General features: G+C 36.8%; 1 protein-coding gene across 1 annotated transcript in view; it reads left to right on the top strand.

Annotated features, from left to right (window-relative positions):
* Positions 1–22,207, top strand: part of Sema3d (semaphorin 3D) — a 183,658-nt gene that overhangs the window by 140,354 nt on the left and 21,097 nt on the right. Inside the window, exons 5-8 of the mRNA XM_055612908.1 lie at positions 7,779–7,893; positions 8,930–8,999; positions 13,778–13,922; positions 21,218–21,440. Coding sequence (XP_055468883.1) covers positions 7,779–7,893; positions 8,930–8,999; positions 13,778–13,922; positions 21,218–21,440 — 553 coding nt within the window. The remainder of the gene's footprint in view (positions 1–7,778; positions 7,894–8,929; positions 9,000–13,777; positions 13,923–21,217; positions 21,441–22,207) is intronic.

Raw genomic sequence — 22,207 nt, 5'->3', positions numbered from 1 at the left:
AAAAAAAAAAAATACTTGTAATTTGTAAATGTGTAATATTTCTGAATACAATCAAAGTAAATTGGAACCATATCTGGTGAACATTTATGAATAATGAGAGTAATATAAATTTTGGCTGGGAGATGTGGAAGGGAGAGATATCAATTAACCAAGAAGTTAATCTCCCTCAATAATGACATTATTAATCAATAAGTGGTGAAAGGAATACCTTGTTGTGAAGAATCTCTTTCAAACTAAAAATAATATTTCCATCATACAAAGCATATTTCCCAAAGAATAATCTTTTCATGAGATCATGACTTTCTCATTCAACTATTTAACAACCCTTTCATATTTAAAGTAGGGTGCTTAGCCTCACATGATTCCTAAAATCCTTGTTAAGCTCTATTAACTTCACTCTTGTTGAACTGTCAATATTTTGAAGCACTAAGTGGGCCATCTTACATCCTGGAGAATTTCTGTCATAGATAATAAATTATATAGATCTCCATGGTGAGGAATTACTCACTGACTGAATGATCAGTCACAGCAGCATGAAATAAATTATGGAAAGATTTCTGCCTATTTACTTTGAAATGCAGTACTTTCAGATAGCCCTGTATCTACACAACACCGCCTCCCCACCCTGTGTGTGTGTGTGTGTGTGTGTGTGTGTGAATGCCAGTCGCTTTAGCAAGGTTAGCTTGAAGCTTTGCACCTCAAGGCTGTTTTGATTACTCGTGGATTCCCTTCATTTTTGGAAGCATTGTGGCAGGCTTTACTTATGCAGACCACTCTATGTTCCAGCTGCAGGCTATGCCAGTTCTCTTTTTGTCTTGAGCATTTCCTTTTGTCCATGCCAGGAATTCAATTTGGATGGGCCCTGTCACATAACTTGCCTTGGGGTCTCATTAATAGCTGTTTGCCTCAATTCCACTTGCATTGTCTGTTTGGATATATGGCCCTATTTGGGCAATCACTGCCTTTGAAGATTTGTGTTTTTAGCCCGATGACACTTTCTGTATTTATTGATCTCCACTGAGCTGTGGTTTTTGTGCTTACTTTTAGCGTGTCACTTGCAACCTAAGTGAGAGATTTAGTGCCCAGAGTTACAGATGTGCTTTTGCCCTGCTTCCATCTGTTTTCCTGTCTGAGAAATTCCATGGAAGGGATTTATGTTTGCTGTAGCTCTTAAAACAAAAAATCACGGAGCCTCCATACTACCTGAGAGCGTGCCTATGTTTGCCCGACTTAACCTGCCAGAGCTTAGAGACTAAATTCTTCAGTTTAATGTGTTGTCCGTGTCTATCATCTCTAATACTCTTTTGGAATTCTTGAAGTAGTTAGAGAAACAGGTTTGCCCTGTTTCAACTAACCAAGAAGTTAATCTCCCTCAATAATGACATTATTAATCAATAAGTGGTGAAGGGAATACCTTGTTATGAAGAATCTCTTTCAAACTAAAAATAATATTTCCATCATACAAAGCATGACTTCTCCAATGGAAAATCACAAGCAGTTGCCTGTAAACATTATTTAAGAAACAAATTAAGAAATTCAAACAGTAAGAAAACTTTTGGTTGAAACTCTTTGTAGACTTCTTCTTTTACCCAACATGGTATAAAATTAGACACAGTGATGCATACTTATAACCCCAGTCCTTAGGAGACTGAGGCAGGAGGATCAGAAGTTCAGCGTCATCCTTTACCACTTAGTTAGTTCCAGACCAGTCAGGGATACATGAGTCTCAAAAAAAAAATTCTGTTCAGTATTAGTGAACTAACTTAATGTTTACACAGATTTTTCCAATTCATTGACCCCAGAGAACAATACATTGCAAGAAATTAGAACAAAAGGAGTTAGAGTTATAGATTCACCTTTGATTAAAATTTCAGTATTTTCCCAGTGTTGTTCATCTATATTCTTGTGCAAAAGAAAAAAGAAAATTCTTTGAGGCATTTAACAACAAACATCTTTTCTTCTCCACTTGCTGTCACCAACAGCATTTAATCTTGTGTTATACTTGGAAGTGCCCAAACTGGCCTTGTTTTGAAGTGTGGTATAAATTTCATAGTGTTTTTCAGTAATGAAAATACTTTTCTACCACTAATCCTAGCTCTAGAGGTGACTACTTAGGTGATTTCTAGACCATTGTTTCAAGGTCAGCAGATAATATTAGGGAAAAACTTAGAATCTTTGTGATTTTGACTTAATAGATTCAGTGTTTCACTGTACCATATTCTTTACATGATTTGTCATTTTTAATAAAAAATTATGTAGCTAGCAATACATCATGGAGCATCCCTTAGAATGCTACTGTTTAAGGAGTTAATGTGGGTACTTTCACAGCAACTGTCCAGTTTAGTCCTATCTGTTCTATCTTAGGCTGTACTGGGTTGTTTCTAGGGACAGACTAGGTTTTGAAACTTAATGAAAATGACCTATATGTTTCTATATAAGTGAATAAATGTGCTAAGTCTAATCCCAACTTATATGGGCAAATCATCGTAACTTTACAGAAGTAAAGTAAAACCTGGAATAAGGTCCCCAAAGCCTCACTTGACATAGACCATCTACATTAAAATATACCAGTGTTTCCGGAGTGTGTGTGAAGGCTCAACAGGTTAGTTGCCACCAAGCATGAGAACCCAGTAGTAAAAGGACATAACTGGTCTCTTCAAGTTGTCCTTTCACCTTCACATGCCTGCTGTGTCTCCCAAATGCTCCTCCCCCCAGAAAAAGAAAATAAATGTTTAAAAATCATATCAATACACTACAAAGAAGCGCTTTAATGAGGATATTTCTGTGTATTGCAAGAACTAATGTATGACAGTGAAGCTAATCTAAACTCTCCTAAAACAAACGAGACTACAACGTCACTCTCGCATTTTCTGCTCTGTCTCCTTTTTGAGATAAGTTTTAACTGTGGTTTCTTGTGAATGGTTCATGGGAAGAACAACAAAACCCTACTTACTATTTAAAATGAAAACACAAAGGAAAATACTGATATAATAGCAATGTTAATTTAGAATTAAAATCAAATCATTAATTAAATCTTCGCATGATATATTATACTCAGCAATCCTCTCAGGTGAGTCATAGAAAGAAATGTTGAAGCCTCGGTGACTCACATAGAAATGGGTGAGACGCCACAAGAAATATACCATTATTAATTTTCTTGAGAAACCGGTCTTTAGAAACCTGTGTTTTTAGGGGGGAAAAAAAGGCTGTTAGAGACACTCCTCTTCCCTTTACCAACACCAGATTTATTGGGACCAACTCTTAACTGCCTTCAAGGATGCCGGAGACATTTCTGATACTTAGCAATGTCAAGGAAGTTCCAGGTAGCTTGACAGCTAAGATTCATTATCCCACCTACCAACAGTTGACAGTTGAAATGCCTTAAAAGAAAGAAACAAAATACACAAAGACAAATCATTAAGAAAGGGGGTAGATAAGAAGAAAAGTAGCCTCAAGTGTCTTCATACATGCTTTCAAAGCATTCCACCTACTCAGCGCATCCCCTTAAACATACCATTTTGACCTATTCTCAAATTTTATTGATTTTCATGATTTATCATTTCAATTTAATATCAGTTAATATATTTCCCTAGATCTTAGTTTTAAAAACAGATGAAAATACAAGGTGCTGAGAGATCCTTAAAAAGAGATAGTATTCATAGATCAAACCACATTTAGCATATGAACCCAGTATTGTAACCCCAAGGTCACAAGACAAACTCATAAAAGCTCATGTGTGACAGCCTTGAGCTACTTTACATGTCTGTTTAATACGTATGTGAACCTAAACGTGCTTGCACAGAGGAAATATGCTCCATCCATTAGGCTGTATCATGACTGAGCCACTCATTACTGCATCAAAACAATTCATACTATGTTGTCAAAACCTAAGCAAATGACTGAACACAGACATTCTCTTCACTTGCCACCTAGACAGAGCACAAGAGGTCAGGCTTATTTACCTTTATCTCTTTGTTTCTTTCATGAGCATCTTTGTGTAGAGGACATCACAACAAAGAGGCTGTGAGAAATAGAGCGGGAGGCACACAGAAGCGACTGGTGACTGCGAGCTGCTGATTCTGACATCTCAATAATAAATCTTTTGTGTTAGTGAGACTGTTGACTTCTTAAGGGTTTCACAGAAAATAAGCGAAGAGGAGATAATTTAGTACAAGAGTGATTATCTCCTTTCAGCCCTCTTCTAGGATTAAAGTCCTCAGAGGGGATTTTTATGGATTTGCAAACAAACACAGGTCCTGGGAGCTCAGCTACAAAGTCAGGCTGACACTTCCTTGCAGAAGAAAGACAAAGTCTGGTAAAGGGAACTTCCCAGAGTTCTGTCCAGTCATTAAGTGCTTTTAGGGTCTTCAGCCACAGCTGTGCTTCTTTCTCTGATGACAGCAGGTAGCTTTTTAGCTTTGACCTGAGTTTTCCTGTTTGTTTGTTTGTTTTTATCTTTATGGATTGGACAAGTCTCCTGGGTAAGGAGGCAAGAACAGTCAGTTATTTCGTTTAAACCATTGCTATTTTTATTTGTCAAGTTAAAAAAAATAAACGTAGAGGACAAATCTCTTTTTAATCAAGAAATTTGGGGCTAGTAAGTTAGAATTTCCTCAGGTTAACTGTAGAAGAGAATTAAAACTAGAATGGGGAAAATATATGACTGTGGACTTTTGTAGACATTTTATTCATCAGTATGTTTTAAGAAAAGAATGGTACTTTCTGAGATATGAGCATTTTAAAAGCCATATTTAGATAAGTCAGCCTTTATATCTTCAGAGACATCAGAATTATCAAATAGCTAAGTAAAATGTTGTTTAAGCAATGATAGTCAAATAACAAACATGCACAAGAGAAACATTTTTTAACTTTTATTAATTATACTTTATTCATTTTGTATCCCCCCATAAACCCCTCTCTCCTCCCCTCCTAATCGCACCTTCCCTCCCCCTTCTTCACGCATGCTCCTCCCCAAGGCCACTGATAGGGGAGGTCCCCTTATCCTTCCTTCTGATCTTAGTCTATCAGATCTCATCAGGAGTGGCTGCATTGTCATCTTCTGTGCCCTAGTAAGGCTGCTCCCCACTCAGCGGGAGGTGATCAAAGAGCAGGCCAATCAGATTATGTCAGAAGCAGTCCCTCCTCCCATTCCTATGTAACCCACTTGGACACTGAACTGCCATGGGCTACATCTGTGCAGGGGTTCTAGGTCATCTCCATGCATGGTACTTGGTTGGAGTATGAGTCTCTGGAAAGACCCCTGTGTTCAAATATCCTGATTCTCACAAGAGAAACTTAAGAGCAGTTATAGACGTGCCTGAAACTGGAGTGGCATTACATAGAGTATGCTATGCGGTTTCCTTAAAGACAGATATAGTTATTTCATTTGTTTCCTAATTACAATTCCTGAGAGCTTCTCCATTGTATACTTAATAACTCACAGGCACCTTGGCCTTGTATTAAAGCCTCCCTTTGTCTTCCTCTAATTTACTTTTCTAACATTTTCCTTCACTATTTTAATTGATCCCAGTTTTCATCTAAACAAACTTTGTCTTGGTTCTCTCAGTATGTTTTAGATTGCTCTGTCATACTTTCCCCCTAATTTCTAGCCCTTGGGCATTTCTGCAACTAATATTTGCACATGTACCCCGACACTGCCTGCCTTTTAAAGATCTGGTATTGAGGTTTGCCTCTTTCCAAACATCTCTCTGCTCTTCTCAGAGTACAGGAACTTCAGCAGAGGCCCCATCTTTTTGGCTTTCTAAACCTTGCCAATTGTAATACTAGTTATTTCTTAACCATTAAACATATTTATTAAGCATCTGATTAGAGATAAATCAAAGAATATTCAAATAAGTGAATGGAATGAGAACTTGATTTTCTAGGGAAGACTTAAAACAATTCATAACTAAATGCTATCATAGATATCATTATCGTTAGAAGTCAGGAATTCTAAACTGCATTCATGATAAACAAATCAAAACCAAAACTCACCAAACCCTTCCTCTTATGCTTCTCTCGATTGCAAACCCTTTGTGTGTATAACATTGTGTTTTTATTGTGTATATACATATAAACATATGTTATGTATGTAACCTCAAGTACACGTGCACTGACCTACAGATATATTCTGTTGTTCATAATGCCTTAGAATTATGTAAGCTTTGAAGGAAAGAGATCGCTTCTGGGTGTGGTGGTACACACTTTTAATCCCAGTACTCTTTCTGTGACTTTAAACTAACATGCTGTACATAGCGAGTTCCAGGTCAGAAAGGGCTACAAAATGAGAGCCTGTGTCAAAATTTAAAACAGAAAAAACAGGCAAGAGAATAATCTGTGAGATTTTATGTTTTATTTATTGAGTACATGAATTGTCTTACCCAAGATCAATGCATTTAAAGTTTAAGATGATTCTTTAGTTTGCATCTTTTGTTATGAATCTAAAATTAATCAAGAAAGTAGTAACTACTTCTTCATTTTACTGATTAAGAGCTATTGCTGTTCATCAGGGAAAAATGTAAAACATGAGTCACAATGAGAGTTGCATATGGTGTTACTCTGTGCTTGATCTTAGTTTCTCTGAAGACATGAGGCGCTATGATCTTCCCTCTGTGTCTTCTTATTTCCCAGAATAAATGTGCATGTGTGTGCATATACATTTGCAATACATGTACACACATAAATATGTATGCATATTATATATGGATTTATTTATTTATTTTTTTGCTTAGGGTAGTCTTTCAGATGTTTGGTCTATATTGTAGACATTAAACAGTCAAGAGAAGGTAGATACTAGATATTCAAATACATGGCTTGTCAATTAACTTTTCATTAACTTTCAGAATTTGGGGTTAAGAAAAAATATTTAGGTAACTTACAGTTAAATGTAAACAGATTAGTGGAAAATGAATCTAAGAATTTTTATTGAAATAAAATGTTTAATGTATGCATTCCATGAATCATTTGCATTTTATTTATTATGAGTACAGAAAAAAAACTATAAATAAACATTTTTTTAAAATCTTATGAACTTAATGTATAAAGGAACATAATTTTGTTTCTTCTATTTATTTGATATGGATGTTTATATTTGGCTTAATGTTTAAAAACGTTTTAAATAAAAACTTCTGAGTAGAGGTAATGTATGAATATATAGTTAATATTTAAAATTGGTTTCTTATGTATGTATGGATGTGTATACTTATGCTTTCTTGATGTTTAATTAGTAATACATTAGTTTGAGAAAGACCATTTTTAACTCTAATGAAGCCTATTTCTAAAGCATGAAAATATTGTTCTTAAATACGTAAATCGTACATAAGTCATTCTAGTGACTATTGAGCTCAAGTTGCCTGGCACTATACTAGATATATTACACAAAATTTTCCATTTGGTCATCAAAATAACTGAATTTAAAGACATTAATCATATTTTATCAATGACAAACTAGAGATGCATTAACATTTTATAGGTCAGGGAACAAATACTTGGCAGACATAGGACTGATCCCAGCCTGCTTTAATTACTGCAGTCTTGCATGCATCGACTCATTCACAAGAGTTAAATTGCTTGCATTGCATTCACTTAAGCATAAGAAAACATTTATGGTTGAGTGACAAGCTAACTTTTCCATTATTGAAGAGCTGAAGTAGATATTTAGGCTTCATGCCTTGTAAAAGGTAATATTAATAAGATACTACCTGTAATGCCTACTGGTTTTGGTTGGTTGTATATTCATATTGGTAACTTTTTATCCTTTCTGTTTTCCATTCTTTTAGAATGATGTAGGTGGGCAGCGAAGTCTAATAAACAAATGGACTACTTTTCTTAAGGCGAGACTGGTTTGTTCAATTCCTGGAAGCGATGGTGCAGATACTCATTTTGATGAACTTCGTAAGTCACATATCCCTCGATTCTTAGAATAATTTAACTACTTAATTAATTCAGCACTTACTTTATTTTAGCATCATATGCTCAGATACACACATATAACAAGTAAGTTCAGCCCAAAGGAATTGATCTTACTAAACTGACTTTCGCATACACAAATCCTGTGTTATGTTCTCCATCTAGCTGCAACAATATAATGATGTATTCCTGTATTTGAAATGTCCTCAAAGGTAATAAGGAAAACAAAATTACAGTGATCAGAAAATAGGAACCATGAGAATAGAAAGTCTATGCAATCCCTGTCTTACCTTTTTCCTTGGTGGGAACAACCATATACAGGTCGGAAGAGCTTGAATTCCTTGTTCTGAGGATGCCCTCTGCTGGGGAATATGGAAGACTTCCTGCTCATAGCCGTCTGACTCAGCTCATTCAGAGGCTGCCAAAAGGATTTCATCTTTTTATTCCTCTCTTCTATAGTTCTGGAAAGACTTTAGTTGCATGTAAAGTCAACATCTTTAGCTTTTTATCTTCTAATGTTTATGACACATGCCAAATGATTGAGTCCTCCAGTTACTTCATCAGTGTTACGCGATTTACTCAAACTGAAAATAAACACACCGTATCTCACATAATCCTATAAAACATCACCGGACTTCTTCACTATCAGTGCTGCTTTCACTACACATGCAGTACTACACCTTCGTACTGAAATCCTAAGTTGAAGCCATTACAGCACAACATGTTTTGATAGGGAAAATCTTCCTGTTGGTCTCCAGTTTTGATTTTATATGAAACCACATACTCTAAATTGAAAATAGAGAGGGCCAACTGAGTCATCTCTCCTATACTTGTTTGAGGTATATGCAACAAGAGGTGATGTCACATAGCTGGGGAGAAAGCTTTAACCCTTACTTTCTTAATGTTGTAGTGATTCATCTTTATTTTATATGCTGCTTAGTGCTCTATAAGTATTATATACTTAAAAAGCAAAGATGAATACTGAAAAATATGTAATAAATAATTATTTTTCCATTAACAGAAGACATTTATTTACTCCCTACGAGAGATGAAAGAAATCCTGTAGTATATGGAGTTTTTACCACAACCAGGTAGGTTGAACACATTGCCCTTTTTAAAGGCTTAAAAACAAACAAACAAACAAAAAAACATGTTAAGAGATTTCTTATAATGAATTAGATTACAGGACCATGGAACTTTGCCAAGCAATTCCTGAATCTAAAAGGCAGGCTGCAGAGAAAAGACAGGGTAGCTGAATTTCTAGGATGGCCCAAGATTTCAATAGTAAAATCTTTGGATATATAAGCCTTATGATCTGGTTTAATCAGTTCCACCCGGATTATGGAGGGGAATCTTCCTAACATTATGTGATCAAGTACTCTGATCATATCTATTAAATGCATGTATTTGAGTAACTAGCTTTGTTGTTGAATAGTTGAGGACTTTAGTCTGATGAAGCTGACACACCAAAAAGGCCACCACAGTGAATGTGGTTTGTTTGTGGTGAGTGATGGGGCTCTCCCCTGCTATGTCAAACTCTCATATCTGGCCAGTCTGATGACAATCTATTCTGTACTTTATTACTTCAAGCTTTAAGAAAATGTTTGTTGCTTTCTTAAACACACACACACACACATAATGTTTATGTGTTTGTGTCTGTGTGTATATAAGTGCACATGTATGTGGATGCCCATAGAGGCCAGAATTAGGCACCTGATACTTTAGAGTTGAGTTTAGAGACCATTGTGGACTGCCTAAAGTGGCTGTTGGAAAGGAAACTCTGGTACTCTGCAAGAGCAGCATGCATTCTTAACTGCTGAGCCATCTCTCCAGCCCTCCAGTGGAAGCATTTAGCCCTTGAAAATGTTCATGTGCCTGAGCCAAATAATTAATTGTTTGTTTGTTTCCCAGAGATTTTCATGCTAATACTTGTTCACCGCGCTACATCTTCAGCCCCAAACTAGTATAGTTACATAAGTTACTTTCGTCATGGCTGCGACCAAATACCCCAAAAGAAGCAACTTATACGAGCAATGACTAACCCTTCAAAGATATGATCCATTATGGTAGGGCAGATATACCCCAGGAGCTTGCTCGTGCTTACGGAGATTATAAAGCAAAAGAGGACGAGGGCCGGATGCAGAATTGAGCTGTGATTGTAAAGACCTACTCCCAGAAACCCACTTTTTCCTGCAAGGTCCCACCTCCTGAGCAAGTACAGACTCCCAAGATGGCACTGCCAACTTGGGACCAGTTGTTCAAATCCATGGGCCTGTTAAGGGTACCTCATACTCAAACTATAACAGTAACGGGGTGATCTCAATTTTCCTTGATAGTTGCATATCACATAGCTTTTTTTTTGACCTGCTTTGTGTGTGTTACTTAGAAACCTATTTATATTTGTTCTTTCAACACCAGCATGGCCGTCTTAGTGCTAATTGCCACAGAACATCCTGTGTTTCAGCCTTTCTTTGCTATACATGATATATAACTATCCTGTGTGTATCTCCTTGTCACCCTGAGCAGGTAGGCATAGCTGTTCTGACCATTCCACTAAATTATGCCCTAAAATAAGTGGCTAATTTCTATCAACAAAGCCTTAACGCCCATATTCTGGTCTGCTCTTTGCATAACGCTGCCCTTTATGTATCATTGAGGCTCTGTAGCTTGCATGTGTATGTAGTGGCTTTGCCAAACCTTTTATATATGTGTCTGTAGCTTTCATGTGCATGTAGTGGCTTTGCCAAACCTTTTATATATGTGTGCCCCCTATCAACTTCATCCTATTTCATTCAGTTACTTTTGGTTGTGCTTGAAGCACACAGCCACTTCCATTGCAAGCCTGGAATACTTTTCAGTTTTGCATATATCTTCGCTTAACTCTTTATCGTTGCACTTTAACATGAATATTGCAGGACTTGAAGGTATTGCCATCGACAACGAAAGAAATGACTCTAGTGTCTCCCTTTGAATAAATTCCTGCAATTTTCAGTTTATTTCTTTCCATGGCAAGACCCTTGTGAGCTGAAATTGTCTATAGCTTTAGAATACTTCAGAAAAAAAAATAGTAGTTGATTAATTACAAGACTTGAGATTGAAATATTTTAATTTGGACATTAAGAAGACACCCTAAGAGTTGCTGTTCGGGAATCCATTTTTCTGTTAATGTGCAATGCATTTAAAAAGATTCAAGAGGAGCAATTGCCTGCAGTGGTTTAAGTGTCTCAGCTCTAGTTTTCTTGGCTCCCTTCCATTCAAAATCTTGCTTTGAAGTAGATGTGTTCCACACACAAGTTGTAGATATGTGCCAGGGAGACAGAGCCGCAAGATAGCTCTTTCATTATTTTTTTTTTCTTTTCCTATCAAGTTTCTGCCCACCCAGAGTGTGAAGTTACAAGTCCGCTCTTTGTTCCTGGTGTTCTTTGTTGTTTTATTTTTAATACAGCCCTGATGACTGAGGTAATGGTGGAATGCAGGTCATATCTGTTGTCTAGTGAAAAAATATAATTAAACTTTAATAATGGTGCATGATTTCTTTAAAATATAATAGACAGATATGTAATTATTAGCACAATATCCTTTTTCTCCTAGATGACCGCTTACAGTCACCTTCTGATGTTTCCCATTGATACCATTCCAAGAATATTAGTAATCAAGTTTCCCATGTTAAAGAATCATTAGCTTGCTTGTGTAATGTCAAAATGATGTCATTTCATCAGAAAGATTCATCTTAGTTTTAAGAAGAGGCCTCATATATCCAAAGTATTCTCAAGTTCACAACAAGGACATTTGTTCAACCATGTTCATAGCAGCTTTATTCATAATAGCCAGAACCTGGGAACAACCCAGATGTCCCTCAATGGAGGAATGGATAGAGAAATTGTGGTATATTTACACTATGGAATACTACTCAGCAATTAAAAGCAAGGAAACCATGAAATTTGCAGACAAATGGTGGAAACTAGAAAAGATCATCCTGAGTGTGATATACTAAAAACAGAAAGACACACGCGGTATATACTCACTTATAAGTGTATACTAGACACATAATATAGGATAAAACTACAAAAATCTGTTCACTACAGAACTGAACTAGAAGGGGGATCCTGAGTAAGATGATCAATCCTCACTCAAAAAGACAAAGAGGACAGACATTGGAAGAAGGAGAAAACAGGAAATAGGACAGGAGCCTACCACAGATGGTCTCTGAAAGACTCTACCCAGCATTGTATCAAAGCAGATACTGAGACTCCTAAACAAATTTTGGGCAGAGTGCTAGGAATCTTAGGAAAGAAGGGGGATATAGTAAGACCTAGAGAGGACAGGAGCTCCATAAGGAGAGCAACAGAATCAAAAATCTGGGCACAGAAGTCTTTTCTGAGACTGATACTCCAACCAAGGGCCATTCATGGATATAACCTAGAACTCCTGCACAGATGTAGCCCATGGGAACTCAGGGACTGTCTCTGACATGAATTCAGTGGCTGGCTCTTTGACACTCCTCTTCCCCCCCCCCCCAAGGAGGAGCAGCCTTGCCAGACCACAGAGGAGGACCTTGCAGCCAGTTCTGATGAGACCTGATAAGCTATGATCAGATGGAAGGGAGGAGGACCTCCCCTATCTGTGGACTTGGAGAGGGGCATGGGAGGAGGGGAGGAGGGCTATAGCTGGGATACAAAGTGAATAAGCTGTAACTAATATTAAAATATAAAAATTTAATTAAAAAAAGAAAAGGCCTCAGAGAATGTAATAGCCTCAAAGAAAATGTATTTTATTTTCCGGAAATAAGGCAAGAAAGAAATACCTGATATATGCTAGCGATTGTCATCATTGTCTTGGACAATTTTAGAATTTGTGCAAGTTTCACCTGCTTGGCATTTCTGTTAAAAACACATGATTGTAATAACAATAATTATTAAGTAGATGACTGTAATTCATAAGCCCAATTCAAGAAATGAAAGGTTATTTCTGCTGTAAGAATTGTTTCAACAACATCATCTGAACAACACATTCCATGTCTGATCTTGGGATGTGCAATCATTTTTAATAGATAAGGCCAGGAATGTGGTTCAGTCAATATACACACTTGTCACAAAATCCTGACACTCTTAGCCCTATCCCCTCCACACATGCTTGAAGAAGAGAATCAAATTTGTCTTTCACTCAGAATTACATATCATGCACAAAAACATCAATAATAACAGATAAAATGTTTCAAAAATACGGATAAATGGTACTCTTTTTCATGCATTCAAATGTTTTAAACATAATGTAAATTTTTATATTTTAAATGTTATAAATATTCTAATCATTATTCAAAAATATTTCAGTAAGTATCATTCCTAGTTGTTTCTACTCCACAGTTTTTCTAAATCAGTTGTTCTCAATTTGGGAGTCTTGAACCCATTCAGAGTCAAACAACCCTTTTACAGGAATCACATATCAGATATCCTACAAATAAGATATTTATATTATGATTAATAACAGTAGCAAAATTACAGTTGTGATGTAGCAACAAAAGTAATTTTATGGTTGAGGGTCACCACAATGTGAGGAACTGTATTAAAGTGTCACGGCACTGGGGAGGTTGAGAACCACCGATCTATACGGTTCCTCTTAAAATTGAGTGTCAGTGTAGACCACACCTGCCCATTTGGCAGCCCATTCTTGATGCAAGCTTCCCTCATCCTCATGTAAGGGAGTTACCATCATCACTCCTCAGTCAGGATTACTTGCCTATATGCTTCTTCAAGACATAGGCAAATATTTCTGCTCGTCAACTGGAAGCTGCCCCATATTCTCCGCACATCTCTTAGGTGCAGATATGTGCTCAATGGGCGAATAAATGGATCATCTTCCTTTCTTTCAGCTCCATCTTCAAAGGCTCTGCTGTCTGTGTGTACAGCATGGCTGATATCAGAGCAGTTTTTAATGGTCCATATGCTCATAAGGAAAGTGCAGACCATCGTTGGGTGCAGTATGATGGAAGGATACCTTATCCCCGACCTGGAACGGTATGTACCCATCTGAATAACTGAAATAGTTTCCTAATTCCGTATTTCAGTCCTAATTCTATTATTATCAACTATGCCATTTTTTAACCCACATGTGCTGTTGATTTTCAAACAACTATTTGTTAATACTGATATATTAGTATTTCCATCATTCAAATGAAGTTAAAATTTTTTGAGTGATAGTTTTATGTGCTAAGAAACATACTGGACTATATTGTGATGCTTGCATTATGATAGCATTATAAAATTTGACTCAGATATGTCAATTTAGTTGTCCAGAATGTAAATTTATAAAAATTTATAAAATTTGCATTCTGGACTGAGCAATTGTTTTGTTCATACATCTCTGCATATATCTTGCATACATCTCTAAAATATTTTAGTGTCTGGTTCTTTTTTGTAAAGACTATTGTTTAAAATGGTTCGTTTAAACAATTCCTTTTCTAGATATGCATCTGTCTTTTCTTTGTTTTACAGAACTTTGTAATAACATACAGCTCTTAGGGTGGAAGAAATTCTAAATAACTTGAGTCCAAGGCAGTTTCATGGCATATACTTGTAGTCACAGTAGTCTAAAGAATGGAGTAATAAGATTTTGAATTTTAGGCCACCCCTATGTGGCTAGAAAAGGAAGCTTGTAGTAGAAGAAGAACGTGGAGTTGGAGGAAGAGGACTCATCTTAGCCCAAAATTATTTTCAAATGCTACAAACCATATTTAAAGACAAATGATAAAAATAAAATGTTTTAGAATTTATACATTTGCTTAAAAGGAAAAAGAAACCACAGGCTTGGGAGATGGTTCAGATGGCTGTGCAGTCACGAGGGCCTGTGTTTAGATCCCCAAAAATGAAATAAAAATCCAAATACTGTAATACATGCCTGCAATCCCACTGCCGAGGAGGAAGAGAAAGATAGATCTGGCTAGCCAATCTAACCAAGTGCCAGAGCTTCAGGATCAGTGAGATACTGTCTTCCTAAATGAGGCATCTAACAGTTGAAAAACACACCCATACTGAACCTGGCCTTCCTATGCAGGCACACAGATATACATATGAATGTAGACATGAACATACCCACACATGCACACAAAGGAAGTCCATGCCTTACTCAGCATCATCCTAAAAGCCTTTTCATTCTACATATGGTAGAATTTCTTCTCTGTTTATGCTTAATAGTATTTCAGAGGTGTGTGTGTGTGTGTGTGTGTGTGTGTGTGTGTGTGTGTGTGTGTGTTATTATTCATCTCTTAGGCTACATATCATTGGTCCACATCTTTGCTACTTAGAATAGGACTGCAGTGAACCTAAGAATGATCATATCACTTTCAGGTACTGACCTGAATTCAAACCAATACAAATTTTTTTTTTTCTTTTTCCTAACCATCTGGTTATTATAGGTGGAGGGATTTGAGACAATCTGCATTAATTAAAATAAATAATTCCAAACATAGACACACCCACTTAATCTTATAATCCTCCTTAATTGAGCACAATTATTAAAATCATTACATCCCAATATTTAAAAATTACATTATTTATAGTTAAGTGAAGAAAACTGTGAAGTTTGTTAGCATAATTTTCTCAGTTACGGCCTGAAACAGTGGTAAGGGCATACAGAACAGTCACGCTATAAAGCACTTCTAAGAATGCAGCCAGTTCTCTGAAATGGCAATAAGTAACTCCTAGAAAATTAAGAAGTGCGTATGTTTTTTTTTTTTTGTAATCAGTGACAAAAGAAAAAAAAGCATAATATGTCAAATATGCTGGTCTCTAATGCTGTACACTCAAAATAGCTATAATCAAATTTTGAGATAGAATGACTAAAAGAACGCATAAGGTTCTAACTTCTTTGTGTTATTACTTATTATATTATTGTGTTATTACTAATAACTAATAAGTTATTACTTACTTATTCAGTTATTTTCATCGATTGTTTACTATTTTATTTGCTTATAATGATTATCCTGTTTCTACATTGCAAATGTTTTATTTATTTTAAAACAAATTAATTTTAATACTGATGTTAAGAATGTCTGATGTTGAGAATATCTGAATATCTGATAATGTTAAGAGTGTCTGACGTGAAAATCTATTGCAAAAGGGCTTTTACCAAATGAACTTTACCGCCCTAAGTAACCACATTCATAAAAATCAGTGAAATTACGTTTTACAGACTATCAAGTGTCTACACTTGTAAAATTTGAGAATGTAAGAGTTGGAATGAGTGATAGAGACATCATAACTCACCCTCCCATTACACTGGAGGAAACTGGTGTCCAGAATAATTAAATAACATACCCAATCTCATGTTACCCAACTAGCAGAATGAAAGGGGAGTGCTGCTTAGTGGCATTTTATGATCAGACTTCTCCTTGTTCTTTGATATAGTACTTACCTCTTTTTTAATGTTCTCTTGGTAAATATAGGACTGCACAACCTCTCCAAAACTATATTTATTTTATATCATATCCTGCCACACTCTTCTACTGGTGCTTAATAAAAGTACAAACTGTACAGCTATATTCTTTTTTCTTCAATTCAGAAATTTTACTTGCAACCATAACTGACTATTTCTCATGACTCACACATTTTCATAGGAACTGACATGATATTTCACTATATTCTTTATGTTATTGTTTTGAGACAGGGTCCTACATAGCCCAGACAAGCCTTAAAGATTGCTTTGAGCTCCTGCCTCTCGCTCCCAAGTGCTAGGATGACAAATGTGTGCTGGCACACCCAGCATACTCATACTTTCTTAGAACATCACTGTAGTATTGATTCATTTGCACAGCTGAGCATGAGGAAAATATCAACGTGCATTCATGCATTCTCATGGTCTTGTGGTAGACTTCTGTTAGGTTAGACTCACTGTAAGCTATACGATGGGCTAACAACCACCACTACTACTAGAATCCTGAACTGTTTTTTTTTTTTTTTTTTTTTTTTTTTTTTTTTTTTTTTTTTTTTTTTCTTTTTTTTTTTTTTTTTTTTTTTTTTTTTTTTTTTTTTTTTTTTTTTTACGGCTTAGTCTGTACTCTACACAAGTATACTGAAGATTTGTAGGCTTTCAGCACTTGTCATTTTTTAATATTTATTTTTCATATTAATCACAGGTTATTCACTTTGTATCCCAGCTATAGCCCCCTTCCTCACTCCCTCCCAGTTCCACCTTCGCTCCCTCATCTCCTCCCTGCCCCTAAGTACACTGATAGGGAAGGTCCTCCTCCCCTTCCATAGCACCTGATGTTTTTTTTAATATAGGGAAATGTTTCTAACTTGAATGAAAGACTTACTGAATATGGAATTTGCTTCCTGTACATTGGCTAAAGCCTTTGCTTTTTGTATTTTCTGTATCCGTGTCACTTTCATGATTGAACACTGAATTGATATCCCAGTAGGGATGTCAGTTAAATGCTTACAGGCATGGCTTTATTCCCATCATGCTTAACCTTCTCTGTTTTTGTCTAACGTTGCACCGCTGTTGACCGATGTCAAGTCCACAATGCTCTATGTTAATAAACCTGCACACAGGCAGATATCTTACCGCAGTGGTTCTTCTGCCCTCTGCTGCCTGAAGAGAGCAGCTGAACAATTTTTGTTTACATGACTTACTTAAATCTTTACTGCCCTGCTTGGTTTGAGTTTTTGAATGAAAATTAATATTTTTTAAAAAATGGTAAAAATCAGTCATAGAGCCAAACTAACTATATCTGGAATACTTCTGTAAAAACAATGTAAGGCAATTTATTTTAAGCATTCATTCCCCTTTCCCACTGGTTTTTCAGCTGTTTAAGAGGCACAACCTTAGCTTCTAAACGGGAGTCGCCAGTTCTCAAGCTACTCACTATGTTCAACTGTATGTTGATTATTCTGTTAGAAAAAGTCCTGTAAGGAAAAGAGAAACTGATGGAAAGCTCACGAGACTTAAAAACGTTCAAGTCCCTTAGATTAATTTTTGTATAATTTATTATACCCTAATGGTTCTATATTTGGGCAAATCTCCCCTCACCATCTCTAGTCTCTAATTTAAGCTCTCTCTCTGCCAATCTTATTTCAGACTGATTATGGATGAATAATGAGGGGATAAGATTCCACTTAGGGAAATCTGCATTTTTCATATTATAATAAGAATCAGACTTTCTTTACCTATCGCACATAAAACGCTCAGTTTCTTTCCCCGGTTTGCTCAAGGAGAAAAAAAGCCTGGTTTGGACTTTCCTTCACATTAGTCATTGCTCTGATTTGTGTTACGAGGTAATTGCGACCCAGAGAAAGCAGAAAGCAGCAGCCTGCGGCATCAAGCGGATAAGCTTTCCACAGCTGCCTGGTGCCTTGCCATGCCAAGCTCTGCCAAGCAGAACAGGCTCACACCTAGCTAACTGCAATCAGCCCCTGACACAGCCGCTCCTGCAGGGCTCACCGCTGTGGGTGGCTACACCCCAGCATCTCAGGTTTGTCTACGCGGGGTCGCTTTCCCTCTGCAGCCTTTGCCACATATCCAGAAGTGTGCTGGCGTTTTAAAATCTACCTAAAAGTTGTCTGTTCTATCTTTTTAGTCTCTCAAAGTTTAAGCTGTCCTAAGAGTTTTGGGGAGGTGTAAGACGAACACTGGTAACTAACCAAAATTCCTGCATTTCATAGGTGACATTAAAAAAAAATGCTAGGAAACAACAGGAAGAAACAAAAAAGGCTATGCGGGGTGGGATATTTAGATGAATTATGAGAGTAGTTACAAATTTAGTAGAATATATGCATACCGAACACTTACACATAGAATCTGCAGCTTCAGTGGGATTCTCTGAAGGATAATTAATAACCGAACACAGCTTTTCTTAGATGTTGTATTTCTTAACCCCCCCCTCCTGCCCTTTTCCCTCTTCATGGGACTTTCTTTGCTATTTTACTATCTTCGAATAGTTCCTGCGAATTGCAATTGTGTGTTGTGAGATACCAAAAGCGAACGTCCCCTAGATTGGATGTATTGGAGCAACACTATGTGGTTCGTACTGTTCCGAATTAAAACTCGGGGAGTAACACCCCCAAACCTCTCTTGCTTGTGTGAGCACAGTCTTGAGGACCTGAGATCAATCCTCGCAGCGAGGGGCCGAAGGTCTCAGCCGAACCCTGGCAGCATGCCACAAAGAGCGCTGTCGTAAGAAGAAAATGTATTTCCAAAAATCTTTCTGTAACTGCCAATAGAAACCGGGTTTCTCTTTTTCTTCTCTTTTTATCCCGTAGTTTTTATTACGTGCAAACCTTTTTGTTACCGGCAAGCTGCGAGGAAAACTGTGTTGCATGCTTGCTAAATGCTTATATCTCATTTAGTTGCACTGTCTTACAGTGAGATGTGCTATTGTTTTAAAAATTTATACCAAAAGTTGTGGCTTGATGATCATGATTTGTCTTTTGAAATTCTGTTTACTGTGTAACTACAGCTACAACCTTTAAGGATCTCTCTCTCTCTCTCTCTCTCTCTCTCTCTCTCTCACTCTCTCTCTCTCAAGTTGAAGGCCTCTTTCCAATATGTAGTGGAGGCAAATCTTGCCTTGAACGATAAATCAATCAGACTGAACTGAAGGTGTTATGAGATGTAAATCCGGCGGGAATGCCTTTTGAGTTAAGACTCAAATGTGTAGCCTCTGATTGGGAAAGGCTCAGTGTTACCTGTGTCTATATCCATTTCCAGTTTCAAGCTACTTTAACAAAGGGCGCCTTCCACTATCAAGTGGACTGATTCTCCCTGGATGAAGAGTAAATGCAGAAAACAGTGATGGGACAGACTTTGATCTTCAGACCAACCTCCAGTGACAGATAGACTAAATAAGTCCCCAATGGCTGATGCTATAGGGCACTCCTTATCAAATTCATACAGACCTGGGACAAATAGTTAGACACCAGGAAAGGATCTGTTTCTTAACACAAGACATGCAAGACTTTTGCAAAAGATACTCTCAATGAGGAAATTCCTAGTAGGTCTTAACATTTTACTACGACTTCTTTGGTGGACATTCTTCTTCATAATGAATCATTATGATTTTATTGGTATGAAATCTGGAGTGAGAGCTATCTGTTATCAGTTACCCTAGGATTTTGAGCTAACAATGCCCCTCTTGACCTCCAAAAAGGAAGCTCTGAAGGGCTGCTATGATTCTCTGCGTAGTTTAAATGGCTTTCAGTGGAAACTTTATTTCCTGTCATCAATTTTTGAAAACGTTTAAGTTTTTTGTTTTAATTTAATTCTATTTTTATAATATAAAGATAATTTCAATACATGCTTTTTTGATATCATTAATTTTATTCTATATGCTTGTATCAATTAAACGTTTAATTAAAAAAATTTAAATGTGATGATGTTATCTGTCTACTAAAGACAACACCCTAGGATGCAGTTTTTAAAAAATAAATGAAATATGACATGAAAGAGTGTACACCTTGTAAAATATTCAAATTACGTTTTTTATTGGGTGAATTTATGTCATGTTGTGCTTTTACGTGTGACCACCAGAGGGCAGTTGATGCTAACTCTTTTTTTTTTTTTTTTTTTTAATACACCCAGAAAGCCGTGCTATGCTGAAATGGGCAAAGGCTTGGGGTGCCTTCTGAGAGCCCAGGCTTGGAAAAGAATTGCACTAGGGGACACCATCTAATTTTCACAACAGCTATAACAGAACTCTAAAATTATGATTTCAGACCGTTATTCAAGCTCTTTTGGAGCTGTTTTGCAGCATGTTTGATTTGTTCCTTTTACTTTTTAATAAATGGAGCTAAATTGAAGTGGAATCCTAATTTATTTAAATTTGAAAACAAAGGCTTTCTGTACATTTGGGGAGGTAATAGATATTATTCATGGCAGCTTCATAAATTTAAGTTTACAGAAATTAGAAACTTTTGGGGGGGGTTAATGGGATTTAGTGTTGTCCTATGACATAGACTGGCTTTGAACTCTATTTATTAGTCTGGACAGCCCCTGAGCTTGGACGCCCCTGCCCTGGCCCCGTTCTGGAATTACAGGGACGTCCCATTATGTCTGATTAGAAAAATTCATCTTTATTCAAAACACTAATCTTTTTAAGAGAGCAAGATTACATTGGAAGAAACTTTAGAAAATTCAGGTAAAATCGCATAACTTTGGGAGCTGTGTTTTGAAGAAACCCAGATCTAACTGTGTTGAAGGTGGACTGCATTCACCGCAGGTCGGTGGGCATCCGCCCTGCTCCGACCTGTTACTGCTTTCCCTGGCTCGGCACCTTCCCTGTGCGCCTGCGTTCATTCCTGTGCGCCTTTCCTTTCAGTGTCCAAGCAAAACCTACGACCCGCTAATCAAGTCCACCCGAGACTTTCCAGATGATGTCATCAGTTTCATAAGGCGGCACCCCGTGATGTATAAGTCAGTGTACCCGGTGGCAGGAGCACCGACCTTCAAGAGAATCAACGTGGACTACAGGCTGACGCAGATCGTGGTGGATCACGTAGTCGCTGAGGACGGACAGTATGATGTCATGTTTCTTGGGACAGGTACGCCCAAACCACACTTCCAATCAAAGAAATAAGTGGACAATTTAAAAAAAAAAATCGCAGGTATTTTGTCTGCCAAAATCAAGTAAAGAGCAGTTAACACCCTTCCAGCAATTTCTTAAATTGTATAGCCTGTGCTTTTAATAATGATCAGCAGAGCCTGCCATCCACACTGAAATTTAAAGTACATGTATTTTAAATAACGGTTTTTTAGAAGTATTCCGGATTAGTTTCTCAAAACTTATCTGTTTAACCATTGAGGACTAAACATAAATAAAGTGAAGTCTTGTCTCCAAGGTTGCCTTCTGCTCCCACCACGGGGTGCTTACTAAATTGCTCACAATGCTCTCCTTTCCCCAGACTGTGGAAAACAGGGACTTGGTGGCCTTAAGGCAGTCTCTTTCTATTTATATACATATATTATTATTAATCATTACTTTGTAAATACTTTCCAATAAAACTTTTTGGAAGCTTACTTTCCTGTTCATGACATTTGTTGATTAAAAGTAATTTTGTGGATTCTTATTAAAGTGGTTTGTGCAATTTAGTTTATTGCTTGTCAACTTTGTAATTATAAAATGATCAAAATAACATGTTTCCAACCAAGTGTGCTAGTGAATGTCTATACTCTCAGAACTTGTAAGACTAAACAGGAAAATCATGAGCCTAAGACCAACCTAAGGGATATAGATGACTCAGTCTGTCTACTATCTATCTATCATCTATCTATCTATCTATCTATCTATCTATCTATCTATCTATCTATC

Source organism: Psammomys obesus, unplaced genomic scaffold (assembly GCF_907164565.1).
Source record: "Psammomys obesus unplaced genomic scaffold, mPsaObe1.curated_primary_1811, whole genome shotgun sequence".
In the NCBI taxonomy this organism is placed as follows: domain Eukaryota; kingdom Metazoa; phylum Chordata; class Mammalia; order Rodentia; family Muridae; genus Psammomys; species Psammomys obesus.
This window is presented reverse-complemented; position numbering and strand designations above follow the sequence as displayed.